This window comes from Oxyura jamaicensis, chromosome 27 (assembly GCF_011077185.1).
Source record: "Oxyura jamaicensis isolate SHBP4307 breed ruddy duck chromosome 27, BPBGC_Ojam_1.0, whole genome shotgun sequence".
Classification (NCBI taxonomy): Eukaryota; Metazoa; Chordata; class Aves; order Anseriformes; family Anatidae; genus Oxyura; species Oxyura jamaicensis.
The window spans coordinates 3,369,391-3,388,918 of record NC_048919.1 but is presented as its reverse complement, the minus strand read 5'-3'; the positions used below and the strand labels follow the sequence as shown (position 1 = coordinate 3,388,918).

Genomic DNA, 19,528 nt, shown 5'->3' with positions numbered 1-19,528 from the left:
GTAAGGAGAGAGGAAAGAGGTGGTCTTCCGCCCTCCTCCCCTTTCCTCCCCCTCCCCAAGACAGTTGACTTTAAAATGCTCATCCTAAATAAGATACAGAGGTCACATTTTGCGCTATAGAATATATTATAAATTATACCATGCATCCATTAACAAAATATACAAAGCCAACAGAAATACATCTTAAGCCTGAGCATACATTATCTAAACCCTAGTAAAAAGTAACCTAAGGAAAACAGCATTTCACACTTCACATTTCAATCTGCAATGAAGTGTTTTTTCCTCATACATTTTAGTGTTTTGTTAATTTACAGAATACATTAAAATCCTAAGTATAAAGGTACACACAGAAATAACAAACGTCCTGCTGGGCATTCCAGATCAAAGCAGACAACCACACCAGGCTTAGGAATTTCACCAGCTACTGCACTTCATCCATGTCCTTTCCTCCTCCTCATTCGATAGTAAGCATAAGCCAAAGGTACTCAAAACAGTATGTGTAAGTTACGGTTGGAAAATCCAGTAGTTTCAAGTTACAGAAAGATCTTTATCTGGTCCACAGCAGACAGTTGCACTGGGGTACAGACAGATGGGAAACACACTGCAAAATAGTCCTACTGTATTTCAAAATAAACATTTAGGAGTATATCTTCCACAATCTATAAAAATAGGTTTAAAACAGGAACAGTATGATACATTTTTTTCTTCATTTATTTTAATGGTATCTTATCTCTGAGGGTATTATGTCTTTTGAAAAAGAAACTTCACTACCAATCACCTGGTCAGTCACAATACTGATAACTGCTTCAGCTACATTGCGTCAAAACAGAAACACCTTATTTTGAAGCAGCAATAATATAAATATTTTACTATCAATGGTCTCTTCCTGCAGCAAGAAAGTTTGCTCAAAAAGAACGTAGCCAACACTGCTGTCACTTTCAGAGGACTGAACTCTGAACTGTTACCTAAGGATACACCACTGCACAGCAGTGTATGTTGCTGGTTTCTTGTGATTCTTCAGAATCAAATCTCCTCTTGGCATACTTAAAAGGGAATTCTTAAATTTCAAATTAAGTATGGGTATGTAAAGCAAAATCTTGTGAGAAAGTGAGTCCTGCAGATGTGTCTATGGAAACACAGCTAGAACCATCACAGGAGACCGTACACTTCACGCTGCTTAAGTTACTAATTTTTTTCAAAGTATAAAAAGTCACACAATCCCTACCTCAGGCATTCTTCCCATTCTCAAACATTACCAGAATTTGTACTTCAATTCGTATCTTTTTACACATTCTTCAGTTCTTCTGTGTGGTATTAACAGGTTAAGAGGTTTGGACTATATTGAAAAGAAGATAGAGGTCAAGTTTAATGTTTCTATGAGGAACCTCTAAATGTTCTTAGAAAGGCCCTTCCCACATTTACAAATCCATCTCTAACCAAGTATTTTTACATAGGCTGTATTTTCTGTTAGAGATACGTTTTGCATTATTACTAGAGATGGTTCAATGGTAAAAATCACTCTCATGCTTTATTCTGCTATAAGAAACAATGACTTTCCTGGTAAATGTCAGTTTAAATTAACAGTGGTTGTGATTTCAGACTGTTTGAAAATTGATGGTTCAAGACTAATTTCAATATAAGCAATCTTTTTTTTTTTCTAAGAATGACTTGTAAGATTTAAATCTGTTACATTACTATCATGCATTGGACAAAGGTCAGTTACTAAGTTATATAAGAAGAAATAGCTTCCTCTTTGTGGGTATCTCTTGTAATTCAGGCAAGACTACATTTTACAGAAACATTTTACATTGTTTCTTAGTCCAAAGTTTGTTAAAAGTCAACAAAACAAGAGCCCCAGCTGCCTAAAGTATTCTACGTACAGTAAAAGGGGAAGTTCTCATCTGGGTGCAAGTTTAAGTCGTAGTCTACAATTCCCAGATAAAAAGGATCCAGTATAAAATGACAGACTTCAAGACCACTCATTTCACCAGGAGGTCCACAGTATAGTTGGAATTCTGGTCTCCAATTCATAAAATGCTGTGACAAGCAGTTTGACATTTCCATGAAAGAAAAAGAAGTCAAAAGCTCAAAGTAAAGCTAAAGTTTTTATCTACACCCCCAAACAGAACACAGCTGAGGAACAGCCTGCTACTGTTGCAGTGTTTAATGAGAGTTTGCTCAATTAAGGTGATTCATCGCTCCACCAGGAAGGTTCAGCACCTACTGCTGTACCAGTCACTGTTACTGATCTGAAGCAATTCGGTTACCACTTGAACCATGTTATTGTTGTGTTTCTTCAGCAGTCGCAGGTTTAACTGCCTGTCACAGAATCCCATCTCGCACAGACTGGATAGAAGAGCGGCAGTGTGCTCTTCTGTAGCTGCAGGCTGCCAAAACCAAAAGATATGAACAGATCATTTAGTATCTTATTTTTCACATTTCAATCAGTGCTCCTGCATTAAACCAAAATATAATTAAGGCACCAAGGCCCTTTGTCTGCAATTAAGCTGTTGGTATTCACTTCCATTGTTCGCTTATAACGGTGAATTATGCTTTTGCGTGATGCTTTAAGAGATACTTCATCCCCACAGCATGGATTTCCCTATCAGCTGGTGAAGCAGCATACTTCAAAGAGATGCCATAAAGCTTAACGTTTTACTATTCTAGCAGTGCATTGCAAAATATCCTATACGAAATGTTGATGCATTCATAAAACATACAAAATTCCAACCTTAAAACTTGTAGCGTAGGTGTAAAATTCACAGAATATACAGGAAAAAAAGACACTTACCTGTTCTGTAATGGGTGGTCCAGCAAATAATGCTTTGTAGGCCGAGGCGGCAACCGATAGAGCTCCTTTAACTAGTTCTCCTGCAATACTGCTTCCTTGTGGGTGTCTGCAGAGAAGATACTACTTTAGGTGTCAAAGCCACGTGTTTGTTTTGTTTTGAAATGCAAGTCTCTCTCCCCATTAGTTGGCTAACTGAGACTGAATTCTTGTCAGAGAACAACCCATTATCCAAAGGAATCCCAACCATCCAGGAATCAAGCCATCTGGGAAAGTCACTGCTTCTTTCTTGACACTTTCTGATAAACTTTTTATGCTAAAGTTATGTTAGCCTATTTTCCATAACATGACTGAAAGGAATGAAGTACTGTCACCCAGAGGAATGTATCTGTATGTGGAAGTTGTGACACATCCATCCAGGCTACAGCTACTGGCTTCCATTGACTCCTAGTCACTTAATCTTAAAAGAAGAGCCACAGAATAAATGGTGTTTGTGAAGTCACAGTTTCTGTTTCATTACCTTGGGTATTCTGAGAACTTCTGGTTTCTTGTTAGAAATCCAGAAGATCCTGGACCATGACTGTCTTCACCACTAGGTTCTGGAAGAAGAGATACTGCATCAACACGGACAGTAAGTGAAAAGCTGAAGAGCTGCAACACGTACGTAAATGGAAAGGAGTGGGACTCAGTCCAAGTTAATACTTTCAAGTTTAGTGATCCAGATGCAAACTAGGTATGCAAGATTCTCATCACATTCCTGACTATCAAAAGAATTCCAGGAATCATTTGGCTGATTACTAATCAGTGGTTATCTACTTCACCATGAGATGAACTGCTGTCTGAGCTCAAGATAACTGTAACAATAGCTTATACACAAGGCTCTAATTCCAGAGCAAAGTAATCTTCCATATTTATGCAAACGCTTCTGAGTACCCTCCTACCATTTCTAATAAATGCTCTTCTCACCTGGATTCAGAAAGCTGTATTGCTTTCCACAAATCTTCTGTATAGTAAAATTTTAAACACCCAGAAAGAACTAAACATTATTACTTGGCTAGGTTTCTGCTCTCCTCTAGAATAACAAGACACCAAATCCAGCCGTAGGTGTAAGGAATAGGAGATAACTACGTATGCACCCTTCAGTCAGTACTGTCAATACCTTCTCTTATTTGATTGTGAGGAGTGGAAGAGACATTCTCTGGAGCCGATACATTTGGTTCTTGGAAGATACAATTCTGAAGAGATGCAAGATTCCTGAGAACATAAGGCAAAAAAAAAATAAAATACTTTTTCCACTTTCATTCTACACATACACATGCAGGCAAGTCAAGATCTATAGGCAAAAGGAAAATCTTCATGGGTTCCCTTCTTCCCTTCCCTACTCTCACTGATTAGCTAAGCGCATAAGGTTTTATAAAGAGTTATAGGATATAGGACATTCACTCCATCACCTACAACACTGATTTTGTTGCAACCAGTTCTATTTGAACATTGAATTCATGTGCAACACCCTGCTAAGCTTGCAGCAATTAACATAATGGCTTTGTTCTGAGAAGCATACCTTTCTGTCTGGGGTAAGGTGTCCGTGGTCTCTGTGGTCGATGGTACTACAGGCAGCGTTTGTGATGCTGTCGAAGTATCACCGATGCTGTGCATCTCTGGCTGACTTCCCTCATCTGGCCCTGCTCCTGTTTCTGGTTCTCCGCTCTTTTCTAGGCTGGGCTGAGAAAGAGCCGAACTATACATGGACTCCCCTAAAGGACGACTGGTATCAAAGCACTCAGGGAGAATAATAATATAATCCTCTGATGAAGCAGAAGAGCCTTGACTTTGTACATCATCTTTATCATCACCTTCATCTTCATCACCAGAGTCACCAGTGCTGCTACAAGGGTTTACTTTCTCAGAAAACAGAAGTTCCCCTAACAGGAGCAGAAAGAATAAAGCATATTAAATTTGTCCAATTTGCCTGGATAACAGCAAAAGCAGTGCTGTCACAGATGTAAAATGCAACTACTCAGAAATAACTGTAAATCTTTGCTAGCAATGTTAACTGTCTGGTTTTCTTGATCTCTTGGTATAGGTTTGAGGGTATAGTGTGAAAGAGCAACAGATTTTACTGGTAAGTGTAGGCATAATTCAACAGGAATAACAGATACACTAAGAACAGTTTTCAGCTCCTAAATTATATGTGTTGGATGGAGTTCAAAGCACAGCCTTTAAGCTACATGCACAAAATATGGAAAGCACCAGCCGTGCTTAGTCTTTGAGCACTTATCTGAATACTTGATTGGAACCATTATGTCTCAATATCACTTCTTTTTAAAAAAGAAACAACTCTTAATAGCTGCTTGTTCAGTGTATTGAAACCAATTTTCTGATACATCAAGAGAATCGTTCTTGCAGTATTCGATTTCTTAGAATAGCAGAGATCTTTTTACAGCTTTTTTTGTAGCCTGTTACAGTTTCGCTTTAAATTCAGACTTCACTTACCACTGCCATTTTCTGTCATCGCCTCTGACTGACAGATCTTTGGTTCCTTTTTAGAAGCAGCATTAGTTTTTATCCTAGGAGATTCTTCACTTAGCACATTACAAGTGAAGGTGTCTTGCAGTGTTTGCAAAGAATCTAATACAACAATCAAGAAAAACAGTTAAAAAGATATCACCACCTGCAGTGCAAAGCAATTTGTGGCCAGTGTCTGAGTGCAAAGAAAGTAAAGCCACAGAAGCCAGCAAAAGCAGTACTCACTCTTTATCACTTTCTTTTTTTGTGGGGGCTTATGGTCAGGAGCAGCATCCAGGGTAAGAGAGCGAATTACAGTTTCGCAGACAAACTGAGTCCCGCTCATGTCTTCTTCCCCTTCCTCCTGGTTCAGTGGATGTTCACCTTTAATTTTCACCATGCAAGCACCTGTAGGAAAGCAGACCTCAGTTATTCATTTGAAAAGGAGACAGATTATTTTAACATGACCACAAGGAATCGCAAGTATGAGAAGAATTTGTAAGCTATCCAAGACTAATGCTGATTTTGTGTGTTGATTCCTCCTTAAAAATGAATTCCAAAATCTTTCACTTCTGTTGAATGTGAAAATGATTGAGAAGTATGGGGACAACACCTAGAACGTTTCAGTATAATCTAGTCTATAAGGGGTAAATTCTTAATTCTCCCAACAATTCTACTAGGCAGAAAAAAAATCAGAAGTTTTCCATTTCTGAATTTCAGATATATTACACTCCAACATCCACAATCAAAGCAGTGCCATGCTACAGGTTTATAAGCCAAACTACTGTTTGATTTTCCACAGAAAGGGAACAACAGGAGTTAGAACTCAATAAAACATCACTTCTGCCCAGTCAGACTTGATAATACCTCCTCCCTGTTCCCCAAGCTCCTGGTGATTACTGCTTACCAGACACTGGTTTAAATCCACTTCCCTCGTTCTCCTCCTCGATCTGACCTAAGCCAGGTTTCTCCACCAGGGGGCTATCATGTGGCAAAGGGGACATGCATGGAGTCATGTCTGAAAAACAAAAGTAGCAAAGATAATTAGCATTAAAATAAGAAGCTTCCTTCCTCCAAGAGGCAGCCTTTTAAGAAGTTATCTTTTCCTTAAAGGATGTTCTTCCAAGACTGAAGCCCAGGTATCTTACAAAATACTTTGGTGAAACAGAATTAGCTTTGCATGACACTGGCACTAGTTGAGCAGAGAAAGTGACAGCCTTCTGTAATGCCTGGAATCTTACGGCCTTGAGTGTGTGGAGATGGAAAGAAGTTAAGACTGAAAATTACAAAGGACTATCAGGTACCTCCTCTAGGGCTGCAGAAAGAATTAAAATGGAAAGACATGGGAGCTGGGAAGACCCTCTAGCCAGAAGAGCAAAACTTTTTGCACAGAAAACCTTTTCATTGGGTAAATTTAGCAGCTTAGAAAGCTAGAGATAGCACACCAGAGTATCAAAAATCCTTACCAACAGGAGTGTTGTGTGGCACTCGCTCCAGTTCCTGCACAATATTGATATCCAATAGTTCAAAGGACAGTAAATCCTACAGAAAGAAACCCCACACAGTTTTCATCAACGAACCCTAAACTGGAATCCTACATGGTACTCCCCAGCATTAGGTCCCAATATCTTACAAAAAGGTCTACTCCATTTTGTTAGTTACTTGGCATTATCTCAGGCAGGGGACGTTTTCCCACAAAGGCCATCCCCACTTTATAGAATGCAGTACACAAATGAAGGCAGCAAGAGGGAAACCTAGGTACTCCCTTGTTAGAGGTCAGAGAAAGACCCAATCCTGTGACTACAGAGAATCTTAGTCTGTCCTGCACATAACCTTCCAGCGGCAATCCCCCATCCTAATTCAGGGAAATAGCTCTGCTATATAAAATGCAGTATATTCTTCCTGAAAATAGAAGTGGCTATTTTAGAGCTCAGAAGCTATTTTTTTCTTATGGATGTCTATGTACCTAGATATGAAATCCAAGGTGGTTTGTCTGATGTCTACATGACTTGCTAACATTTTTACCTGTGCAGTGAGGAGATCCACAGATGGGATATAAAATTCTCTCTCGCTTGGCAGATTTTTCATCTTCAAAGGAAGAGTTGGCAGGGGTATCTCAGCCTGTTCCACAATTTCACCCATCACTTGAGCATCGCCTTCTGTCTTCAAGGAAGCATCCTGAAAAGGCCAAAAAAAAGAAGTCCCCAAAACATCTTAGGCAGGCAGCAAATAAAAGTTCAATAAAATCCAAAGCCTAAGTACCGCGTATAAGAACACCAAAAGGAACTTGAAAAATATTTAATTCAGCTCATTTTAGAGCCAAAAGGACAAGATTTAACACAAAAAGGGCCTGTAACATTTAATTTTGACCAAAGAACAAGTAGCTGAAACAAGCTGTTAACTTATCCCACGTCTGTCAGCCATTTCAGAGCTTATAACTGCAAGAGAAGTTGTTTCTCTTCCCTACTAAGAATAAAATCAGAAGAAAAAAAACAACTAAAGGAATCCCCAAGAGATCAATACAGTTAGGAACACTATGTCATTGCAGAGAACAATATATATTGCTCAATCTACTAAGCAATTCACAGCTGCCCTCAAAACCGTATGCATTACTTGCCTGTTTGTTACTAGAAGATTTATCTTTTTGATTGGAATCAGAGTCCTTCCAATTGCTTTCTAAAGAGTCAGTAGCTGGGGAGGGATCCACAACAATACTGCACCAGATCCTAGGCCCAAACTGTTCCCCTCTATGTGACAGTCTCCAGTGAGAGGTGTATGTTCCTTCTATATTAGGAGCCACAAACTCAACTGAAACAGTTCCTACTTGTCCTGATGGAAGGGCTGGAACCAACACATCCTTTTTTTCAGAAGATGCCAAGGTCAAATTTCCCCACATAAGTTTCAGCTGAAATATACATCAGAAAAAGCAAAAGTTAACTTTGCTTGTTTCTTTGTGATCTGTATGGAGTAAAGAACATTCCAAGTTCTTCTGCTGAAAGGCCTTGCACAGATGTGAGACAGAGAAAAGGGGCTGCTAGTCAAGGTTTTTAGTCTATCACCAGAAAAATGTTTATGTTTAAACAGGAACTCAGTCAGCACCCAAAGAAAAGCTTTTACGTGTCAGAAGTGCAACACACCTTATTACATTAGAACAGCACTAGAAGACAGTAACAGTGATCTTTATATCAACTGCTTCCCTCCTATCCTCTGTAGTTTTAAGGAGTACCTAGACAGATTAATGCCCTAGAATTCCCAGTTAATAAATTAACTGGCCAAAATAAACCCTAAACAGGTGCTTAGAAAGAATTCAAATTCCTAATGCGTATAAATACTTAGTCTTCTAGAACTATTTTAATGCATAAAAGTAACAGCAAAGGAAAGATACCTTTGTGTCTGAGCCCCATTCCACATTGCCAGTATTTTTCATTCGCCAGTGTTTGATAAACTTTGTTCCCGGCTGCAAGCGAGTCCCATCTGGCAAATTCTCATCCACAAATACTGCACTTAGTGTTGGGACAATTGCTTGGACAGGTTGACTAGGACTCCTGGGATTCAGGGAAAAAAAAAAACAGAACTGAGGAAGTCACTCAGCTGCTATTTCACTGGCTAAAATGGAAGAGGCTACTTAAAGTTTTTTTTCCTGTAAGTTTTTCAAAACTAACATTTTAGTACTGGGCTCATCTTAAGCCTAAACAACACAGTGTGCTTTCCTTAGCTTAATGAAAAAGGAAACATAACAAAACAAGATTTGCTAGTTTGGAAAAAAATATCTATTATAATTACAGCACCCAGGTTTAAAGAGAAAGGTTCACCGTTCTTCAGCTGATTTGATTTAGTATTACAGCACTTTGGGCAACGCTACTCTGTTGAAGAAGATAGTCACCATCTTTCTGATGCTGAATTAAGGACTGCTACAGTCCAGTGCTGGTGTCTTTTATTTGGCCTTACCAGCAACATTACCTTCTCAGCAAGATACCAGTTTTTGCCTAAAAGGGCCTCAAAAACAAGAACAAGAGCTCTACTGCTAGTTAGGTGCACTGAGAGGGGATTGGTGAAGCAGCTCATATTACTGTCAACCTTAAAAGACAAAGAAAGAAATTCAGACCTAAATTAGCAGTGGTTTTCTTCCCGTAATATTTCTGTTCAGCCAGAAGGAAGCAGTAATAGCTATTTTAAGCTCCCCACAAATCGAAGTAACTAATTGACTCTCAAATGCCCTAAATAGAAGGGATGAATGAAAGAAACTAAACTTGGAAGTTTTTATACCTGCACATTCATAAAACTGAAGTGACTCAAAAATGCAAAGTCGTTAGCCTTGCCTGAACAGCTGCTGTCTAATGAGCCTCATCCTAAGTTTACATAAAAAGGGCACTGAATACAGGCACACAGAATTTACTTAACTATAAAGAGGCAATTAAGACAACAGGAAGATAAGACTTTTAAAAACTGGCTGCAACATTAATTTATACTGCATGTGCATACATGTATATACAATGGCAGCTATTTTTCTTCCTCATAAATCTGTTCAAGTTTCTGGTAACAATGATCAGTTGCTTTGCTTTTTTTTTTTTCTTCTGATACTCTCGTCAAAAAGAAAACACTCCACTTTGCAAATTCAGTTTAGACTAAATCCTCACAGGGTCCAATCACAAATAATACTTCAAATAAGCAACTGATTTCATAAAACTTGGTCTCATCACAGAAGGCCAGACACTGCAACTAAGAAATGCTCAGCTACCAACATCCCTTACAGTAAGGTACTGGGTTGGAGACTCTCAGACTTCAGAGTAGGTGAGCCACTGGTTTCCAACACATGGACAGAGTTCCACAGATGAATTTTCCTGTGCAATTTCAGCTGCTTTTTGAGCTCTCGGACCTCTGCCTTTCGCTGTTTCTTCTCTGCTCGTAATCTCTGCTTTTCTGCCTTCAGAAATCTTTTGTCCATCTGTTTCTGGAGCCTGCAGAGAGAGGGAACTACCTTATTAAACTGATTAGAACGCAGCTTTAGCCAACACAGTCCTAGTCTCAAAGGGAACGTTTCATGGAATGCCTCACATTTCTAGGCTGAATACCAGATGACTTTAAAAGAACAACTTCACAGTTGCTGGTGAAGACATTTAGAATTGCCTCAGCAAGAGGGTAAAGACAGATTAGAACATGCACAAAGAAAAAGCAAGCTCTCCATGTCTACCACCCACTTATGAAACAAAATCCTATCTTTCCTACTTTGTTATCAAAGGTCCAGGAAGATATTTCTCTGAGGCCATTTGTAAGTAAAGAGCTATTTTTAAGCTACTTGCACTACAGTTCCAGAGTATTATTTCCATTTCCTGTTATCTCTAAATCTAAATTCATAAAAAGCTGAACATCAGCCCCAAGACAAGTTTTTCCACTTTGTTACCAGGATAGCCTTATCAGGTGTTGACAGGTGCCACCATTTACCTAACTTGCTCCAAAGTAGCAGGCAGGCGAGGTGAAAACTGTGCAAGGTTGTAGTTCTCAGCAATACACAGTATAGGTCTTCGTAGCTTTAACAAGACATGATTAGGATCGTGAGCATATGTCCCTGCTTCACACTGTTCACAAATGTTGTAGGCTGGACAAAGGCTGCAAAGCAGTAAAAGTAGGTTACTGAGAGGCAAAGAATACAATATAGAGAGACACTTAAGGATAACTAATCCTTACATTTCTCCTGAGAAACGAACTCAGTATCCAACTATCATTTTAAGCAGTTAACAAGTGAAACAGAAGCTGCTTATACACTTATACATCAATATCAGGAACATCTAGATCAGTATCTCTTCTTTAAAGAGCTGTAAGACAGTTCCCACTTCCTTCTTCAATGAGCAATGAAAAGCCTGACACTTCCTTTAGCATGAGCTACTGACAATTGTTGCTATAAAGAACAAGACTTTATACTGAACTCAAATGCCAGAAACAGCATTCTACCTGTGAAAATACAAAGGATAAGGCAGCTGAAGTTTTCAGGATGCAAAAGAGATTGCTCTTGCAGGAACAGGACTGGTAAAACAGATTGCCAGCTCATGCCAATGAGAAAAATAAACATCCACAGGAAAACCTCTACTGGCATTCCATTCACTGCTCTTGCCCAGTCCTAAAATGCTTACCTACAAAAGCAACTGCCTCACTCAAATTAAAACCTCACTTAAGACACTTGTCAAAACATGTTTTATATTATTAACAAACTGACAGGGAGCTCATTTTAAACAAATGAAAAGGATGACTTCATTTTAAACTCATTGACTGTCAGAAGGAAAAAACTTTTTAAATAGACAGTGGATATAAGTTTTGCATTTTTGTTTAACTCAGCCAAACATTTTCCTTTACGGTTACTACATGCCATATGCAAAGAAAGTCTAACAGTGCTTGTGAAAAACAAAAGTTCTTTTACATTGTTTTAATGATTGTGTTTTGTTTTTTTTTTTCAAAACAGTATTAATCTCGCTCTTATGCAGGTAAGGACTGTTCACAAGAACAGACAACATAAGCTGTTTATGAGAGACATACTAAAGGTCCTGAAGCGTACACCATGCTGAAGATTAGCAAAATGGAAGTCTGTGATGCTAAGATGTCTTTTGAAACTCTCATTCACACACACCACACTGAGTTTTCCATTCCACATACCCATTACTCATCATATCCTACCTGCACTGGTAGCGAACTCCAACGATTCGGGCCTGACAGTTGCAGCAGGAGATTAGCCAGTCACACTGGTTCCCATTCCCTGGTTGGGTCTCTGAAGCTGGAGGTGCTGCTGTAATAGAGCTCTCAAGGAAGTCTGGAGCCTGATTGTGATGAACAAGCTTCTCATATAGCTTCTGTTCCAGTTGCTCAACAGTTTCCTTCACCACTTGCTCCCTGAACTGAAGAAGAAAGTCATGAATTGGAGCAACCTAAGCACCTTCAAAAAAGTTGGATTACACTGCCCCAAATCTCCCAACCCACAAATCATAAAGCAGTTCAGAATTCACTCACCTCTGCAACTCACATTCCAGATCAATTTGAAGCAGCATCACATTCCTCAAAGAGGATTTATTTTAGAAAATACCAGCCCATTGGTTTTAAACAAGGCAAACTAAAAATCATATACTCATGCTTACAATGTAAGTTGTGGGGTTATCCCATAGCCTTGCATAAAGCAAAGGAAATAAATCTAAGACAATTAATGCGACTCCTAACACACCCTTCTAGAGTCTGTCCATCTTTAACTCCTGATTTTCTCCACCAGATGAGCTTCAAATAAGACTGTTTAGTATTTCAATACACAAAAGATCTTTAGATTATATAAGGAGGTGACAAAGGAAGGGTAAACTCGAAAAAAGCTGAAACATCAATGCATCTACTGTTACATCACCGTGTCTTTAAGTTTCATGAAGTCACTGGCTGATTAATTCTTATCACTCCTAGCTGTCTGCTTCTCATTGTTTTGAGCAGGTAATAAGCAATAATCAATTTAACGGCTACACCTTAATAATCTATAGGTTATATTCGCTGATCTCTTGGAAGTGTTTTCTTAAGCTGAACTATCAAGTAAAGTAAGGTCAAACACTCTGCTCCGAATCTCAGGAAACCCTAAGCGTTACCCCACTGAAACTGGTTGAACAAGACTCTTCAACAGCAACACCATATTTCACGCTCTATGTCATGATGATTACCCTGAAGTTCCTATGACTGTGGAGTGCAACAAGGATTCTATCATAGAAGTTCTAAAGCACTAAATGGACTAATGTCTAAACTTTTTTTCCTCCCCAAAGATTATAGTAACTATGACAGTTAAAATTATACTTAAACCAATTAAATGCATAAACCAAACAACCTAGTTTTGACAAGTGGCACGTATCATTTTTTAAAAAAAACAGTAACATCAGAACTGTAAAAATATAGTAGCATCTGGATTATCATTGCAGGACAAGTAATTTCACTACGATAGTGTGATTAGATGCCCAAATGCCATTTAAAGCTCTGATCACAAGTACCAGGTACATATCTAACTATATACCTGTGATCAGATATATTCCTAGGCATTACAGATATCTTCTTCCCATAACCTCTTATGTAGTCCTTTATAAATACCAAAATTCAGAAGAAAAGACACTTACTGTTTCCAAGTAGCTAGTAAACCATTCTGGAGGATTTTCGTTTGTTCTCCCTGTTTCATTGTGATTAAACTTTTGCTGGTGAAAAAGGAAAGAGTCAAACACATTAAGCATGTGAAGCTGTAAAACAAACCTCAATACAGCAGATAAACAACTTTCAAACGGTACTCCCCTCAACTGTTTTACAACAAGACTTCATGTTCTTTGGAAAACAGCAGAAAAGTTACACAAGAAAGCCACTGAAGTTTTCTGAAAGATTTCTTATTAGCGTTTGAATGTAATTACACATCAAAGCTAAAGAAATCAAGTCAACTAGAAGTTACTAGATGTCTTCAGGTCAACATTAAAGAGCCTGTATTTCTAAATACAACATCAAAACCTCGTCTTGAAGACATTCAAACAATTTCATGACCTGTAATGGGAGTATACAGGTAGCTATATAGACCAACTTTTAAGCAAATCAGTTTTTAGGTATGAGTAAAGATCATAATCAGTCTGTAAGGTGAATTACTCTTATGAATTTTGTTTTAATGTATACTCCAGCTCTGCATCCTACCTGAACTGCCAGCTCCTTTTCATTTTTCAAGTCTTCCTCCAACCCCTGCGCTACCACAGAGTAGTGTGAAAGAGGTATTTTCTCATCTTTAAGAGCTGCCAACTTTTCTGTCACGGTTCTTTCACGCGGTTGCGAAGAACAAGATGGAGCATCTTTCAGAAAAGAGCCTTCTTCATACACATTCATCTGGAGTTGATTTCCTTGTTTGACTGCAATCTAAATAAAGATTACGTGATAGACCCTATTTACTCCACTCCAAACCAACACTACATATCCTGTAAAAATACAGCACTATACTGCACTGGAGAGGTCATGAAAAAAAAAAAAAAAAAAACACAAAAAAACATGAAGAATTGAGTCACATGCCAAGCTACAGTCAGCTGATTTTTTTTTTATTCTGCCTTTCCTAAAAGTTACCGATATGCTTACTGCGATTACTTACACTGTAAGCAAACAAAATGTTATGCAGATATTCTACAGGAGTTTTTCAACCTACAATAAAGCTGTTTATATAAAGCCAGTAAACAATAAAAATTCTGCCCAGGAACTTAAAGTAAATTTTAATTTGTGATTATTTTCAAGTGATTTCCAGATTAGAAATTCAAGCCATAAACAAAAAAGTTCTGAAAGCATTAGTACTGCACAATTTAAAGGAATGCAATCCTTATTTTGTCTAAAAAATATGCAATCATTTAAGAAGGAACTAAGCACTGACATCACTGAAAGTTTTATTACCAGAGAGTACAATGTTGGAGCCTGCATGGCAAGATTTTTAAAAGGATCCAATAAAGGCCCAGTACCTCCAAACAGGGCACTTGTGTATTTGAGAAAGCCAGTAATTTGACTGTCTGCTCTGGGCCCTGAATCACAGCAGCTGCACATTCAACTAATTATACAAAGCAAAATTAGCCTGGTGGGACAATAGTATAGCAAAACATTCAAGCTAATGCCCAAAGCAAGAAAACTGAGCTATTCTGATTTCTATGAGCCAGACATTGGTGTTGTTCCCCCTCCCCCAACTACATCAATTCTCATGAGGGAAAGCTGAATATATCAAAAAAAGTCAGAGACCAATTACCTTCAGAGCTTCTTCATATTCCTCTGAAGAAAAAAAGAAAAGAAACGTGAATTTTCCCTATCTCAAATAATACATGGAAACTTAGCACACTGTAGTTAAGAACCTAGGAATGTCTTCATTACCTTCTGTAAATTATTTTAAAATAGTGCTTCTAGAGAAACAGTTGTACATATGGCAACAAGGAAAGATGCTTGCAGCCTGGAGGCTTCCCATTCTATTAATTCACTCATTTTGAAAAATTAACTTTCTGTAGATAAAGACTATTTTCCTTTTGGAAGAATTTGATGCCAAATCACACATAAATCCCCAAATCAACATGTAAGCTCTCTCATCTGCTTCTCCATAAATATAAGCAACAGCTGGGGTCTATTTATAAACCTGATTTCATTTTAATAAAGCAAAAGCTCACCTTTGCTATTCACAGACACCTGCAAAGAGAAAAAAAAGTGATTAACAGCCAATTAAATATTTTTGTGATTCCCTTAAAATTAACATGCTTTCAAAATAAACGTACTTTTATTCAGAGTTTCTAAAGTATTATTCCTTCTGGCATTTGTTATTGCTGCCATGCTTAATTATTAACTAATGACGTGGTAGTTTAAAGTAGACCATGTTCTTCATCAGGTTTGCATAATAAGGGAGGCCTCTCGCTCTGCTGGCATCCAGAACAAGTGGGAGTAAGCCAGCGCCGATATCACTGGGCTTTCTAGACAAGTAAACAGAGCTTGGACTGTTTGCTGTTCTTGGCCAGATGCAACACTGGCCTTGTTTCTTTCTAATCAAGAGGACAGTTAACACCATCTACTTCAGGTGTTCATTTATCAAGTTATTAATCCAAGAAGTTATTTAATCACTACAGCATTACATGATTTGATCAGCATTTATCAGTATGTGAGAGAACTTAGATATTTATACTTAACTATCAAAAACTACATGTATACATACACATTTTATATATAGAGAGAGAGGCTGGAAAATAAGCACAGAACCTTTCCCTGAAGTGTTTCTGGAAGCATCCTGACATTTCCCATTGGGTTAAGAAAATAAAAACAGAAATCCTCATCTCTGCAATTTAGCAGAGCTGCAAATCAATCACTGGAGCACGGCAGCTATGTTCACATTCCGATCTAAATCTCTAGATAAACAGAATATGAGAGTGAGGTTGTGCCAAGCAGGAAGTTACTCAACAAGGACAACTAGAAGTAACCAATTTGCTTTCTGAGTCAGTAATCTGCTTGGAGATTATGGCATTTGCATAAAACAAGCAGAGGATTTCAGTACACCAGATCTCTGAAGTAAACATATGCTAATGACAGAGGACCTACATTTTTCAGGGGAGGGAATGCAGATTGAAGAGACGGGGCTTTACCGCGGCTGCAAACACAAGCACTTATAACTTATTCTGCTAAAATAAATAAAATTAGAAAATTGGAAATCCCTCAACAGACACATCCCTCCCTCTGAGCACAAAGAACCACCGGCTGTTTCTATTCTGTTATACTGCTAGGAAAAAAGAAAGGCAATAGCTTCAGAAAATGTTTAAATTAAGAATGCTATGTTTTATTAAGACTGAAACCAAAAGACTAATAGCTATTTTCTTCTCTAAAGGACAAAAACGTCATCTCTGACCTGCAGAACAAACACTCCTGAAGGACCAGCTACAAGAGGCAGCAAGGTTCAAACCGTTACACTTTGGAAGCAGGGGGAAGGAGCAATGGAGAGAAGAAGGTATCATACCTCATCCTTATCCTCATCAATGTATTTGATCTGAATGTTGTCCAGGTCAAATGAAACTTTAACCTGTAAGTAAAAGAAAAAAAAATGAGGAAAAAAATGCCATCACAATGAGACAGAGCTGTAGCAGTTTTCAGTTAATCATGATTGCTAATAGGCAAAAAAAAGTTTAAGCCTTCCAACCCTCCCTTCTAGTTCCTCAGCTGAAATAAACACACTTTTACCAAATCCATTCTCCTGGAGTTGAGCTATGCTCCCCAGTGCCTCGCCTCCAACCTTCACCAACTTTTTATAATGAAGAGATGAATTTCATTTATTTTGTGTTTCACCTGCTCTAGTTAATGTTTACCCTAAAATCAAGATCACTGACCAGCCTTTCCTCGGAAAGAGGACTCGTTGTCAGTTAAACTCGGACATGGTAAACACTCCCATTTACAGAGGCTAAACCCAACGATCTTTGAACACCAACTTTCACATTGAAAAGCACCTGGAAGATAGCTCAGGGAGGTGGGCAGCCTCCTCCCTCCCCCGCCCCCAGTAAACCCATCTGGGTTTTGAGCAAGTAGGATTAATTCAAGTGCTAAGAAAAGCAAAGTATGGCATTCTACTACTCCCTGGCAGATGCACTGTACATCTGAACACGTAAATCCATTATACCTATCCGAATAAGAACAAAGCCGAACAGCTACTTTGTATTACCAGGGCAGAACCAACAATAGCACAGAAGCCACAAACAAAAGCAGCAAAACCCTACACTGAATAAGTCTTCAAGGCTCCAGTGCACTTTAGTATTCTTTACCTACACAAACCACATTTTTCCTCCCAAAGATTGCTGTATCCGAGGCACGTTCTGTCAGCCTGGATCTAACAGAAGACGACTAGCAGCCTTGGAGGACAGCAGATGGCTGGGATTTACCCGGCCTCACAAGATGCTCCTTTAATTACCGAATGTGCCTGTCAGGGCGCTCCAGTGATATCGCCCAAATTAATTTGGGGAGTGCAGCATGCGAACCAACTCAGCTGGTTGAGAAGAAACTGCAATTGTAAGTCTCCTTCTACGTCACCCGCAGATTGTTCCCCCAGACTCCAGCTAGAAGCAGAGATCTGGATCTTTTACAAACACCAGGCACTTTGACAGTAAAAACCCAAGGATCAGTTCAGCCGGCACTGCCTCAAAGCAGCAATTCACACAGCACGGTGCAGACACCCAGCGGTACGTCCTGGCTTAAGGAAGCAACGTTAAGAGATTCCTACACGTGGAACAAGCACAACTTCACTCCGAGTGCTTAGGACAAAGAGCAGGACCGTGCTCACACTGCGACCTGCTTCCAGCTTTGACACACAAGCAGGACTCTGACTGCTTCAGGCGATCTTGCAGGGTCTAAGTGCTACCAGCTGTTCCGAGGCTGACCTAGCACTTCCTCATCGAGACTCAAACACAAGGAGGAAAGCAGCTGATGCAGCTCACGCTTTGAATTTGAAGCAGTGACCACGCAAGAACCTTCCACAAGGTAGGCTACATTAGCCAAAATGAAAGAGGAAAAAATAAAACGTGGGTAATGTCTCTTAAGATACAACTTCTTGAACAACGCACCCATACAAACCAGGAGAGCTACTACAAAATTAAATCAATAACCACTGCTGCTTCATCATAACTATTGGAATCCTAACTGCACAACATAAACCACATCCAACAAAAGAGCCCTCACTAAATAGCACGGGAAAGCCTAGACAAAAACTCCTCGGTATGTCAAGTATCTGATATGCAAATCTTCACAAACACCTGCCCAGGTACGCAAGTGCTGACAGGAACAGTTATAGCCACGTGGGTACACAAGGCATCAGGAAACAGGAAAACAAAAGTGTATGTTAGTGACTAGGCATCCCAGAGAATAAAAGAAAAAAAAAGAGACAGAGAGAAATCCTCTGTAAGTAACAGAGAAGGGCTAAAGTTGCACCAGGGGAGGTTTAGGCAGGATATTAGGAAGAACTTCTTTACTGAAAGGGTTGTGAGGCATTGGGATGGGCTGCCCAGGGAAGTGGTTGAGCCACCATCCCTGGAGGTCTTTAAAAGATGTTTAGATGTAGGGCTTAGCGATATGATTTAGTGGAGGGCTTGGTAGTGCTAGGTCAGAGGTGGGACTGTATGATCCTGGAGGTCTCTTCCAACCTAGATGGTTCTAGGATTGTTATCCAACCACGTCTATTCGAATGGGCAAAAAAACAGGAGATGAGCAAAACTAAGCATCGCCAACGGTAACAGAGCAGAGCACACAGCTGGGGCGCCTGCCCCCACCCAAAACCAAACCAAACCAAACACAAACCCCCCAATCAACCCATCAGAAACTTTCTCCAGAACAGGCTTTTCACCTCAATCCAAGCATAAAACGAGCCCACCACCACCCGAGGGGTGTTTTGGCACCAACACCCCCCGAGGAAGCAGCACCCCACAACGCCCCCCTCCCAACCCCCTTAAACCCCAGGAGTCGGACGAGAAGGAGCCGGGCCCCGGGCTCACCATGGCCTCCACGTCGGCCCACGTCGTGTTGGCCGAGTCGGACACGAGGAAGCTCTGGGTCTCCCCGCGGCAGCTGACGCGGAGATTCACCTGCGGCTCCATGGCCCGCTCCTCACGGCGGGAGGCCAGGGGAGGCCCCTCAGACACCCACTGGCTCCACCGAGGACGGCCCGGCAGCCAGGGCCCCTCAGCTCAGCCGCCGCCCCCAGCCCGGCCGAGCCGAGCCCCACCG

The 19,528-nt window shown here is 39.8% G+C and overlaps 1 protein-coding gene across 3 annotated transcripts; it reads right to left on the bottom strand.

Moving 5' to 3' along the window:
* Positions 1 to 107: 107 nt before the first annotated feature.
* On the bottom strand, positions 108 to 19,509 carry NBR1 (NBR1 autophagy cargo receptor). 3 transcript variants are annotated; one of them, XM_035347830.1, is made up of 21 exons: positions 19,297 to 19,509; positions 16,782 to 16,844; positions 15,454 to 15,472; positions 15,045 to 15,067; positions 13,967 to 14,182; positions 13,414 to 13,488; positions 11,960 to 12,177; positions 10,736 to 10,900; positions 10,045 to 10,251; positions 8,679 to 8,838; positions 7,911 to 8,198; positions 7,319 to 7,471; positions 6,760 to 6,835; positions 6,201 to 6,311; positions 5,540 to 5,701; positions 5,282 to 5,416; positions 4,350 to 4,710; positions 3,948 to 4,042; positions 3,309 to 3,387; positions 2,792 to 2,897; positions 108 to 2,387 (listed from the first exon to the last, which is right to left on the bottom strand). In XM_035347830.1, exons 1-21 carry the CDS (start codon positions 19,396 to 19,398, stop codon positions 2,214 to 2,216), a joined length of 2,988 nt encoding a protein of 995 aa, XP_035203721.1. In that variant the 5' UTR covers positions 19,399 to 19,509; the 3' UTR covers positions 108 to 2,213. The 3 variants fall into 3 exon arrangements, with proteins under 3 accessions (XP_035203721.1, XP_035203724.1, XP_035203723.1); XM_035347833.1 differs by lacking the exon at positions 19,297 to 19,509 and adding an exon at positions 17,003 to 17,057; XM_035347832.1 differs by lacking the exon at positions 19,297 to 19,509 and adding an exon at positions 16,997 to 17,026.
* Positions 19,510 to 19,528: the final 19 nt, after the last annotated feature.

Bases quoted from the DNA above. Each gene is read 5' to 3' on its own strand.
- NBR1 (XM_035347830.1), bottom strand. From the start codon at position 19,398: ATGGAGCCGCAGGTGAATCTCCGCGTCAGCTGCCGCGGGGAGACCCAG. The intron at 4,711-5,281 runs GTAAGTGAAGTC...TGCTCCTGTTAG, and splicing joins GATGACAGAAAATGGCAGTG to GGGAACTTCTGTTTTCTGAG. The intron at 3,388-3,947 runs GTATTGACAGTA...CTCTTCTTCCAG, and splicing joins TCACAATCAAATAAGAGAAG to AACCTAGTGGTGAAGACAGT.